General features: G+C 44.8%; 1 protein-coding gene across 1 annotated transcript in view; it reads left to right on the top strand.

Moving 5' to 3' along the window:
- Nucleotides 1–2,397: 2,397 nt before the first annotated feature.
- Nucleotides 2,398–13,238, top strand: part of P2RX7 (purinergic receptor P2X 7) — a 54,202-nt gene continuing 43,361 nt past the window's right edge. Inside the window, exon 1 of the mRNA XM_052655049.1 lies at nt 2,398–2,522. Within this exon, the coding sequence (XP_052511009.1) occupies nt 2,398–2,522 (125 nt within the window). The remainder of the gene's footprint in view (nt 2,523–13,238) is intronic.

Below are 13,238 nucleotides of genomic sequence, written 5' to 3'. Positions count from 1 at the left end.
AACTGAGTTATCAGGGAAGCCCAAGACCGAGAGCAGCCAAATTTAAAAAAATTATTAATTTTAAAAAGAAGCTAGACAATTAGTCCGTCGTCCCTCAGCACCTGTGCTCTAACCATCAAGCTTTACTGTGGATCTCCTCTTCACACAGATGAAGATAACTGTATTATTCAGTCCTGGCAGGAAAGCAGTGATGTGCTTACTGATGTACTCCAGTAAGATAACTAATGACGGGACCATTTATGGAGGTGTGGGCAGAGTTCAGAGAAACCAGTAAGGGATGGCGAGCCCCCTGGGGCTGGCAACCAAATCTGAGCCTGAAGGGGAACGGAGGGAGTGGTGCCCAGAAGCCCTACCATGTGCAGTTGGGTGGAGAGAAGCCAAGGAAACACATATCTAACCTCACTGTCCTCCTGTTCTCCTGCCTCTTGAACTGGAAGCTGGGAGGTAAGGGAGTCCCTGACACAGCAGATGAGAAAGTAAAAATCAGCTCAGATTGGAAAAGTAAAAATCTGCCTGGCTACTTAGCAGGCAGGAAGAGCAGAAATGGATAAATTCCACTGCAAAGGGAACAAGAAACAGCATTTCTGTATAGCTACAAGGTGATAATGGAGAAGGGAATGGCAACCCACTCCAGTATTCTTGCCTGGAGAATTCCATGGACAGAGGGGCCTGGCAGGCTACAGTCCATGGGGTCGCAAAGAGTCGTACATGACTGAAGCGACTTAGCATGCACAAGGTAATAATACTCCCCATCTTTGAGTGAGTGGCTGCTGCTTTGTTACTCACTGAGAAACGTCATCCTCTAAAATTACAGACAATCAGAAACTTTGCTCTTTGAAATTACATCAGTAAGAATGAAATGTTCCTGGGATTTCACTGGTGGTCCAGAGGTTAAGAATCCGCCTTGTAATAATGCAGGGGACGTGAGTTGGATCCCTGGCTGGGGAACTAAAATCCCACATGCCTTGGGGCAACTAAGCCTGTGTGCTGCAGTGAGTGAGCCTGAGTGCTCTAGAGCCCATGCACCACGTTTAGAGAGTCCATGCGTCGCAATGAAAGATCCTCCATGATGCAACGAAGATCCTGCGTGCTGCAACTGAGACCCAACACAGCCAAATAAATAAATATTTTAAAAAATTAAAAAGGATGAAAGTTCCTGTTTTGCCTGGAGAACCTGAGTCATCTTGACACAGAAAGGCAGCCTCGATTTGCAGCTCAGGTGCAGAACTTTCGATGAAGGGTTTCTGGAAAAAACAATTGACGTCTATCTTAGCTTTATTGCTTCCAAGGAAACAGGGCCTTGGGTCCATTTTGCAATCCAGGTCTGAAGTTGGCCGTTTTATATAACCCTGCTTTGCTCTGAGCCTGTGAAAACTTGTGCATGCTCATGCTCAGTTGCTCAGTCACGTCTAACGCTTTGCAAACCCACGGACTGTAGCCTGCCAGGCTCCTCTGTCCATGGGATTTTCCAGGCAAGAATACTGGAGTGGGTTGCCATGCCCTTCTCCAGAGGATCTTACCAAATCCAGGGTCAAACCCTGTGGCTCCTGCATTGGCAGGTAGGTTCTTTACTACTGAGCCACCTGGGAAACTTGCTTTCATTTAAATTTGATCTAAACTCCACCTTTCCCAGAATCTGATGAGAACTCCATCTCTTTGATTGATGATGTGCATACCCTCATCGAATGGATTAATAAATCTAATTTTGTTGGATGGCAACAAAATTAGGCTGACTGGGTAGGTCATGGGTTGACCTACCCATAAAGCAGGGTGGAAAGTGGATCTAGAGGGTTGGCAGGAAATATTCCCCATAGAAATAAAGTCCTCTCCCAAACCCAGCCCCCAGCAAAACAGAACAGAGTGTTGTAAAGATGTGAGGGAGGGAGGAATGGGGAGACCTTCATTCATCCAGTGTTCACATACATCTGGGACTGAATAAAGGGTTCTAGAAATGAACTGATCTGTCTCTGAATGGGCCTTGAGGCAACGGAAGGATCTGGGCTCTTTACTAAAACACAGTGGAAGCACTGAGTCTCCTGACATTTAAAGGGCTGTCCCTTTACCCCAGCTGAAATGAACCAAAAAATAGTGAAAGGAAAAAGGGGATAAGGCAGAATTCTTAAAATGCCCTTCCTTTGAACACCATCTTTGTGCAGGAATCTGGGGGAGGCCGGCTGGGGCGTGGACATCCATAGCACTTAGCTTTACTTGTTTATTCCCTGGCACTTCTGGGGCCATTGCCAGGACCCGCCCCCTCTCTGCCGTCATTGGAGGAACTCAAAGCCTTCTGCTAAGAATCCGGACATTTCACTCTCCTCGTCCTGGAGGGTCTGCTGTGGCCAGAACTGGGAGGGTTGAGCCCTGGTCCAGCCCTGAGTGGAGAGTGAGCCTCTCACCATGACAGCCTGCTGCAGCTGGAATGATGTTTTCCAGTATGAGACAGACAAAATCATCCGGATCCAAAGCAAGACTTATGGCACCATTAAATGGTTCTTCCACGTGGTGCTCTTTTCTTACATTGGGTAAGTAGGGTATGGGGATGACCCTAAGTCTCTGCAGTGGCTAGCAGCACAGAAAACCTCAGGGTTCAGCTTCTGGGGCACATCCTGAATTCCTTGAGGTTTTAAAATCTGAGATGTGAGGCTGACAGCCAGCTGCAGAGGAGTAGGAGTTGAGGGAGGAAGCAGCAGGCAAGAGGAAGCAGTGCAAGTCAGCTGCAAGAAGAAACCATGGGAAGGGAGGGTGACACTTTTTGGGTTCTAACCCAGGCCTGCTGGGGCAAGCTGGGCCAGGGCATGCCCGGGGAAGGTGGGAAAATGCAGGGGAACACCCTGGATTCCAGCAGAGGAATCAAGGATTCAGGGTGCGCCTGGTATAAGGCTGGCATCTATGTGAGTCATCACCACTTCAGGGAGGAATAGGATCAGACCTGTAAATTCACTTTAGGCCCTCCCAGGTGTCAAGAAGACCTTTGATTTTTTTTTTTTTTAATCTTATTGAGGTATAATTCACATACCAAACAAGTCACTCATTTATAGTGTATAATTCAGTAATTCTTAGTATAGTCAGAGTTGTGCAACCATCACCGTAATCGATTTCAGAATATTTTCATCACTTCAAAAACACCACTCCCACATCCCTTAATCACTTTCATCCATCTGTTTCCCTGAAGCTCTAGGCACCCACTATTGTATTTTCAGTCTCTATGGATCTGTCTATTCTGGATATTTCATATAAATGGAATCATGCAATATGTGGTCCTCTGTGTCTGGCTTCTTCTACTTAGCATTGTGTTTTCAAGGTTCATCCATGCTGGAACATGTATCTTTACTGCATTCCCTTTTTTCGCTGAGTAATACTTCATTATATGGATATACCACTGTGGGGTGGAAATCTGGGTTGTCTCCAGTTTCAGGCTATGATGAATGATGTGCTAAGAATGTTTGTGTATGAACATGTCTTCAGTTTTCTTGGGTATGTACCTATGAATGGAATTGCTGGATCCTTCGATAAACTGTATTTTTAACCTTTTGAGAAACTGCCCAGTTGTGTTTCACCGTGGCTGCACCATTTCGTATTCCCACCAACAATGTATGTTCCATTTTCCCCACATCCTCATCATTACTTGATAGTGTCTGTCTTCTGGAGTATAGGCATCCTAGTGAGTGATTAACTCATTGTGATTTTTAAAAATAATTTATTTTATTGTTATTTTTGGTTGTGCTGGGTCTCCATTGCTGCAAGCAGGCTTTCTTACTGCACTGGCTTCTATTGTTGCAGAGCACAAGCTCATGGGCTTCAGCAATTGTGGCTCGTGGGCTCAGCAGCTGTGGCCCATTGGCTTAGTTGCTCTGCAGCATGTGGACTCTTCCCAGACTAGTGATTGAACCATGTCCCCTGCATTGGCAGGCAGATTCTTATCCACTGCGCCACCAGTGAAGTGTTTGACTTTTGACTCATAATTCCCTAGTGGCTAAAGCCCCCTTGCTCTCTGTGATGATGGTGGTGATGATGATAACTTGAATGTATTAGGGAGACAGTGTAGTTTACCAGTTAAAGGTTAAAGCAACTTATTTCATAAGCCTGGCTAAGTTTCCTTGATTAAGTCACTTAACCTCTCAGAGCTCGGTTTCTGCATCTGTGCATAGCACTGTTGTGATAATCACACAAGAAAAGGCCTGACAAGCCCTTATCGATGCCTAGCTTCACAAATGATAGCTCTTTTTTAAAAATAATCTTTTTGAATATAATAGGTACTTTCACAAACACTCTCTCCTTTGACTTTTAAAGTAACCATGCCCAAGCTTGGATTTGAGATTTAGAAATGTGGGTTCAAATATCCTTCACTTTTTTGAGCCTTGATTCCTCATCTGTAAAATGGGGATAATAGTTGTGAGAATGAAAAGAATTAATAAAATGTAAAACGGCTGTGAAAAATACTCAACATATGGCCAGGCCAAAGTGTTAGTTCTTCTTTTTAATAATATTACCAGGAATATCATTATTTGAGTCATATGTTTACTATTCAATAGATAATAAGCATGTATGTTAAAATTCTAAAATAAAACATATTACTTAGACCAGATATCACTGAACAGATAATAAAGAACATAGTTAGCAAATGCTCCCTTATGAGTCAATACATAGATCACATGTCACAGTTCCACACTGTGATGCGGTTTCCCGGTATTCTTGGGTCTAGCACACAATGTCTTAAAAGCAGATTATTGTATATGTAAGAACAGATTATTATGAGAACACCTTACAATGATAAATATTTTTCTTTCATATGGTGGGATTTTATCTTAAGAGCATTTAATTCCCGCAAGTTCAGCTGTACATGATCCACAGGAGCATGGAGAGAGAGCACAATTTATTTACTTTATTTTTTTTAATTTAAATTTATTTATTTCAATTGTAGGCTAATTACTTTACCATATTGTGGTGGCTTTTGCCATACATTCACATGAATCAGCCATGGGTGTACATGTGTTCCCCATCCTGACACTCCCTATCACCTCCCTCCCCATCCCATCCGTCTAGGTCATCCCAGTGCACCAGCCCTGAGCACCCTGTCTCATGCATCAAACCTGGACTGGCTATCTGTTTCACATATGGTAATGTACATGTTTTGATGCTATTCTCTCAGATCATCCCACCCTTGCCTTCTCCCACAGTCCAAAAGACTGTTCTATACATCTGTGGAGACAGCACAATTTAAACAGTGCAATGAGTCAACAATTGGGTGCCCAGGACTAAGCTCGTGATGGGGTTCCCTCAGTCTCTGTTCCCACATGCTTCTCATAAGAGTGAGCATCTTGCCACTCTACCTGTGAATGTTTTCCACCCAAAATGTCCCCTAAAATAAGCCAACTCCTTCACTTTCACTGAGAGCAAAACTCAAAAAACAGCAGCTTGTTCCAGAGCTGAAGGGAAAACTGGCTCTGATGAACTCGTGGGGAGGTAGAAGATCTGTTTGCTATGCATTGTGGACAATTTAGGGTCTTACCTGATGGCTCAGCAGTAAAGAATCTCCCTGAAATGCAGGAGACCCAGGTTTGATCCCTGGGTTGGGAAGATCCCCTGGAGGAGGGCACGGCAACCTACTCCAATACCCTTGCCTAGAGAATTCCATGGACAGAGGAACCTGGTGGGCTGCAGTCCATAGGGTCACACAGAGTTGGACACAACTGAAGTGACTCAGCAGCAGCAGCAATAGCAGTGGACAATTCAAGGATTTACCACAGGCAACTTTAACAAGACACAATTTTTACCTAAGTGCTGACTTTCAAGATAACCCCCACATAAAATGCTTCTCCACTGTTTATATTTTAAAATATAAAACTGAAGAAAAAGTATTTCTGGCTTTGCTTTCTCCCACGTCTGTGTTAACCATATAGTTATTTACATCTCACTGAATGAAGCCCCATAGAACACCTGTCTCCAACCTTTTTGGCACAGGAACTCGTTTTGTGAAAGACAATTTTCCACGGATGGGGGGTGGGTGTGCGGGGTGGGAGGCTGTGTTTCAGGTGGTAATGCGAGCAATGGAGAACAGCAGATGAAGTTTCCTTCACTGGCCCACAGCTCACCTCCTGCTGTGCGGCCCACTTCCCAGCAGGCCACACCAAGTATGGGTCAGTGGCCCAGGGTTTGGGGACCCTTGCCATAGAACACAGCTTGGAAAATGCTGCCTTACAATGTACTGTGAGGCCTCAAGTTGATATAACTGCAGCTAGGCCATCTGCGAAATGGGTAGACCCACGATGCACAGGGATTGGGGGGAGGTAGTTGACATCAAATAATGTGGACCAGAGGCGGAAATCCAAACAGCTTTAGGTAATACTCAGGATATATATAGCAACAGGGGGAGGATTCTGGTCCTGAGGTCCTGGGTTCAGAGGCTGTCTACTCTCTGGCTGAAAAGGCAAAGAGTCGGGATAATGAAAGAAGACAGGGAGGTACAAGGCAGGCAATAGAGGAAATAAGACAAGAGGCTGATCAGCATCTCACAGTCCCTCACAACTGGGTTCAGATTTAGAATCAAAGGCAAGGGCTGTATCCACAGGCAAGATCGAGTAGCTCCAGATTCCAGGGCTCCGGGAGTGCGGGAGTGCGTGAAGAGGATACTGAATAGGACTGTGTTAGGCAGAATTGTTTGGCTACTAAATGACAGAAACCTAAGTCATGTTAGCCACCAAGCCACATAGGGGGATTTATTCTCACATAACTGGGCAGTGGAAGAGACGGAGCTGTCCTCAGACATGGATGGTTATAAAAGTTCAAGCTTTGTGAAATTGTGGGGGCTGGGTCTCTCTCCACACACTTTTTTTTTGCCCCATTTATATTTCTCTCCCCACATCTTGGCTCTATTTCTTGAATAGGCTCTCTATGTAGCTAGATGTCACATTCATATCCCCACATCCTCCCCTTTTAGCAACCCCAGAGCAACAAACAAGTCTTTTCTGATAGCTCTGGCAAAAAATTCACAGCAAAGACTCTGATGGTTGTGCTGTGCTATGCTAAGTTGCTTCAGTCATGTCTGACTCTTTGCAACCTTGTGAACTATAGCCCGCCAGGCTTCACTGTCCATGGAATTTTCCAGGCAAGAATACTGGAGTGGGTTACCATTTTCTACTCCAGGGGATCCCAGAGGAAGTAGGAAAAGTGGGTGGAAGGAAGAGACAGACAAAAACCAAATAGCCACTACAGGTTTTTCCAAAAGCCAGGTATTCCAGGGACTTCTGAAGGCTACAGGTCTATCCCTGGTTTGTCTCAAACCACCACGTGGGCTGTGGCGACTCCACCCCAAATTATTGTCAAGGCTGGGACATTGGTATTCTCAACAAAAAGTGCCTCTGAGAATCAGCGCCTGGTTTTCCAAGACTCTGTTTCATCTTCTGGCCTCAATGAGATAGGAAGAATGGGATAATGATGACTACACTCCAGGAAAACTGAGATTCAAACACCTGAATGACAATAAAGATAACTTCTTTCTACTGTTAGCTTTATTTATATCATCTCATTTGATGTGCTGGGACTTAAGTATTCTCTTCATTATTTCACAGATAAGGAAATGGAAGCTATGAAAGATGGAGTTACATTATTAAAAGTCATCCAGTTAGAAAGTGAGTGAGTGAAGTCGCTTAGTTGCTAAGTTGCTTCAGTCATGTCCGACTCTGCGACCCCATGAACTGTAGCCTACCAGGCTCCTCTGTCCATGGGATTTTCCAGGCAAGAATACTGGAGTGGGTTGACATTTCCTTCTCCAGGAGATCTTCCCGACCCAGGGATTGAACCCAGGTTTCCCACATTGTAGGCAGACACTTTACCGTCTGAGCCACATTTCAATCCAAAACCAATGTTCTTAACCCACAAACCATACCGCTAAAGTAGTTATCTGTCAGACTTTGAAAGCCCAGGCACTGGGTCTCCTCAGTATTTAGCCAACCATTCTTCCTATTCACCAGGCTCTTCTTTGTCTTTCTGAGTTGACCAGGGCAAGTGAAGGATGATGATGGAGGCTGGGATGAGCCTCCCATCATTTTGTCTTTCTCCATTGTTTATTCATTCCCTCAATGTTATTATTTCATTTTGTATATTTATTTATGTGGCTGCATCAGGTCTTAGTTGTGGCATGTGGGATCTTTATTTGCAGCATGCAAGCTCTCAGTTATGGCACGTGGGATCTAGTTCCCCAACCAGGGATTGAACCTGAGCCCCCTGCATTTGGAGCACAGAGTCTTAGCCACTGGCCCACCAGAAAAGTCCCCATTCCCCCAATTTTAGAGTATCTACTATGAGTCAAACTCTGTAAAGATTAATATAATAGAGATTATATTAATAACAGTCAGTGAAACAAAGTTCTGGCAACTCATTGCATTATATTTTAATGGAGGAAAGAGACATGATATGAAAATGCAGAAACATAATAAAATGTCTGACGGTGTTAAGTGCTATGAAGAATAATAAATTAGGGAAGAGGACAGAGAATGAGCATGTGTGTGATAGAGGCATATGGGCTGAGATCTGCCCACAGAAAGCGAACAAGTCACGAAATATCTGGAAGAAGAGTGTTTCTGATGGAGGGAATAGGAAGTGCAAAGGCCCTGAGGTGAGGACTTGATAGGGTATTCAAGGAAAAGCAAGGAGGTCAGAGTGGAAGAAGCAGAGTGAGCAACGCATTGAAGGAGAGGTAACCTGGGTGGAGATGGGAGGACAGATTATGCAAGTCCTTGAAGGCCCACTCTGAGTTATTTGGATTTTATTCTGAATGATTTGAGAGGAAGATTTAAAGCAGAGAAGTAAGATACTGGTGTTTTCTTGGGAAGATTTCCCTCTTCACTAGAGACTAGTCCTCTCAGAAGCTTTCCCAATAAATACAGAAGAGCAGGGAAGGTTGAGAGAGAAACAGGAGAACAAACTCTACTCACAACTGCTTCTTCTCCCTCAAGTTAGCCTCCACCCAGGCCAATAGCAAAGGCGACATTGTCCTGCACAGCCTCAGGCTATCTGTCACCATGGAGATGGTGCTGTTGTGCTAATTTGCAATCATTAAATGTAGCTCCTGGCTGGCTGCCCATTACTGGAGGGTGACCACACACTTGTGTTGCTGGGTTTCCTCTTGTTGAATGGAAGTGAGTCCACCGCACAGGCGGAAAGAGTCACCAGAGGCCAGAGAGGGGCAAATCCAACTCAGGCATGGCCCCTGCCACTTGAGGGCGACAGAAACATGACGATATCTGCCATGTTCTCGACCCACCCCGGGCCGCTGGGTGATGCGACAGGGATGGGAAGGCCCAGAGAAGACCCACTGCAGGAGGAGACCCCCTCCAGGAGAAGAATTGAGCCACCTTACATATGAGGCCTAGACACCAGCAAACACAAATGAATGGAAGCAAAAAAGAGGAGCAGTCAGAAGGTCAGCATGATCCAGAACCTGGTGAGTGAGAAGGAAGGAGCAGGAGCTGAGGACAGAGGTAGGCAGGGGCCAGGGTTGGGTTTTGTTTCTCAATGCCATGGGAAGCCACTAGAAAGTTTTATACAAGGGAGTGAAACCATTTGATTCACGCTTTTAAAAGCACTGTCAGGCCACTGTGCAGACTGTAGATTGTTGGGGGGGCAAAAGGGGCAGTGATGGGACCAGTAAGAAGGCTGTTGGAGCCACCCAGAGGAGAGAAGGTGGTGACTTGGACTAGAATGGCGCAGTGCAGCTGGAGAGAAGTGAGCAAACAGGCTATGTTTTAGAGGTAAAAATGACAGATTTTCTAGAAGGCAAAGATGACTCTAGGTTTCTTGGTGGATGATGATGCTTTTTATCAACATAAAAGACCAAGAAGAGGCTAGATTGCCAACTAACGCAGCATTGTTAACTATGTCAAACTATTAAAACACCTCGACTACTACCACATTTCAGCTTCCCTTCACTAATGTCTAAACCAAAACATTAAAAAAGCTAGAAGCACAGAGTCTTCAAAAAAAAAAAAAATGGTGAATGATTTTTTTTTTTAAGTGAATGATTTTCACTTTATGAAGAGCTTGTCCTGTTGTCCTGGTTTTCTCATTTCAGTGCAGAATGGCAGAGGCCTCTCTGTGGACCGGCTATCACGTACCGACAGGCTTCTGGACACCACACTCGAGCCCCGCTTCCCACCAGGGTAGAGATCTCCCAGCCCCGCTGGGTTTTGAACACCTTGCTGGGAAGAGCAAGGACCAGATTACATAGATTATTCACACTACTACACATGTCAACTGACTGGTGTGCAAAATGCCAGAGAAGTGGAACTAGAGAAGCCAGCAGGAATCCAACTGGGAACAGGCTTGGACTTCATCCTGAGAACACTGAGAAATGAAGAAGAGTTTCCTACCCCACTGTCAGCATTTTATTATGAAAAATTCCAACCATAAAGGAAACATTAAGGGTTTTATAGATTCAGAGTTCATACTGAGGGTTAATAATTTCATTTTAAAGAAAGCATTCTACTTTCAATATGGCAACACCTATTGAGTACTACTGAGTGCTTAGCGTGGGCCAGATTCTGTTCTTAGCTTATGACATGTATTAGCCTGTTTGATCCTTGTAAATAACCCTACAGAATTGGTCCTCATAATGTGTAACCATGATTTGAACAGCGTAACTACTGGGAAATTCCCAGGTAATGGGTTCCACTTCTTGACTATATGTCACAACTTAATTTCCCAGCATCCCTTGCAGCTAGGACACAGGCGTGAGACTCAAGCTTTTCAAACATATGCACCATGCAACAATGCTTTGGTGCACAGGAAATAACATGGGGTGGTGAGCATGAGCAGAATTCATCTGAAGGAATGTATGGGGCTGATACCAGCCTTGACTGACACCATAGGGGCCACTTCCTGGACCCCATGTTTAGAGATCCCGCCCTGGCTCTCTGCTAGCTGTGAGCTTCTCTATGGAGTAAGGAACCTGTGGGACTGTATTAGTTTTCTATTGCTGCATAACAAATTACTACAAACTCACCTAAAATACTGCCACTTCTTAGCTCACAGTTCTGTAGGTCAGTAGTTTGGGCCTGGCATGGCTGGGTTCTCTGCTCAGGGTCTCACAAGGTTGAAATCAAAGCATTATGCTGTGCTGAGTTCTCACTTTGGGAGAAAATTCACTTCCAAGCTCATTCTCCCTGTTGGTAGAATTCAATTCTGTGCCATCATGGAACTCAGAGCTCTGCTCGCCAGGGGCCACTCTCAGATTGTAGAGACCACTTGCATTTTTTATTGTGTGGCTCCCCTCTATCTTCAAGCCAGCGATGGCACAATGTTTTCATGTCTCAAATCTCTGACCTCTCTTCTGGGACCAGCCAAAGGAAATTCCCTACTTTTAAAGGCTCAGGGACTTCGCTGATGGTCCAGTGGTTAAGAATCCGCCTGCCAATGCAGGAGACATGGGTTCAATCCCTGGTCCAGGAAGATCTCACATGCCACAGGGCATCTAAACCTGTGGGCCACAAGTACTGATGCCAACACTCTAGAGCCTGGTTGTCATAACTACTGAGCCCACGCACCACAACTGCGGAAGCCAGTGCACCCTAGAGCCAGTGCAACAAGAGAAGCCACTGCAATGAGAAGCCTGCTCATGGCAACTAGAGTATAACTAGCGACTAGCTTACCACAGCTAGAGAAAGCCCCCGAGCAGCAATAAGACCCAGTGCAGTCAAAAGTAAATAAATGTCTTTAAAAATACACTAGAAGGAATCAATTGCAAAATAAAGGAGACAGAAGAATAGATAAGTGAGCTGGAAGATAGAATGATGGAAGTAACTGGCATGAAACAGAAGAAAGAAAAAAAGAACTGACGATAGTCTCAGAGACCTCTCGGACAACATTCAATGCACCACATTCAAATTATAGGGCTCCCAGAAGAAGAAGAGAAAAAGGATTTGAGAAAATATTTGAAGAGTATATAGTCAAAACCTTACCTAACATGGGAGAGGAAATAGTCAATCAAGTCCAGGAAGCACAGAGGGTCCCATATGGGATAAACCCAAGAAGAAATATGCCAAGACACATATCAATCAAACTATCAAAAATTAAATACAAAGAAAAAATATTAAAAGCAGCAAGGAAAAAGCAAAAATAAAAAGCACATAAGGGAATGCCCAGAAAGTCTGTTATGACTTTCAAATGTTTAAATAAGCAGCATGTGGGCCTCCACTTGTTCTCCTGCCTCCACTTGTTCTCAGTTGTTAATTTCCCGTCACTGCTGGAACAATCCAACCACAAACTTGGTAACATAAAACAACAATTTATTCTCTCCAAGTTCTGGAGATACCTAAAATCAGTATCACTAGGTCAAAACTGAGAGGTCAGCAGGGCCATGCTCCCTCCAGAGGCTCTAGAGGAGAAGACTTTTTCGCTTCCAGTTTCTGGGGGTGGCCTGTATTCTTTGGCTTGTAGTCACATCACACCAGTCTTCAAGGCCTGCATCCCTGACTCTCCGCTTCACCTTCATGAACCTTTCTCCTGTATGTGTGTATGTATGTGTGCATGAACTCTCCTGTCTTTTTTCTTAAGTTTTAATTAAAAACTTTTGGATTTTTGGCTGTGCTGGGTCTTCTTTGCTGCACACGGGCTTTCTCTAGTTGCAAAGAGTGGGGGCTCCTCTCTAGTTGCGGTCCATGGGCTTCTCAAGACAATGGCTTCTCTTGTAGCAGAGCACAGACTCTAGGACATGAGGGGTTCACAGTAGCTGTGGCTCAAGGGCTCTAGAGCACAGTCTCAGTAATTGTGGCTCACAAGCTTAGTTGCCCTGCAGCATGTAGAATCTTCCTGAAACAGGGATCAAACCTGTGTCCCCTGCATTTGCAGGTGGACGCTCGACCACTGGACCACCGGGGAAGTCCCTCTGTCTCTCTGTTACAAGAACATATATGATGGCATGTAGGGCCTACCTAATTCAGGATAATCTCACCATCTCAAAATCCTTAACTTAATCACATCTATAAAGACCTTTTCCCCAAACAGGGTAACAGTTGTAAATTCTGGGGATTAGGACATGATAGCTTTGGGGTCATTATTCAGCCTCCTATAGGAGATGTGGCCCCAGGCATTGATTGAGCTCACTGGGGCATGGCAGTGACTAAGATTCTGGCACTCAAACACTATTGGCATGAATTTCTACCTATGGCTTGGCAGTGGCTGGCAGAGTCTTTTCTCTGGAACAGTACCTGTTCTCTGGGTGTTGTTCCTAGCTGTGCATTGTT

This window comes from Budorcas taxicolor, chromosome 17, assembly GCF_023091745.1.
Source record: "Budorcas taxicolor isolate Tak-1 chromosome 17, Takin1.1, whole genome shotgun sequence".
NCBI lineage: Eukaryota > Metazoa > Chordata > Mammalia > Artiodactyla > Bovidae > Budorcas > Budorcas taxicolor.
The sequence above is the reverse complement of the archived record's forward strand: the minus strand, read 5'-3'. Positions and strand labels throughout refer to the sequence as shown.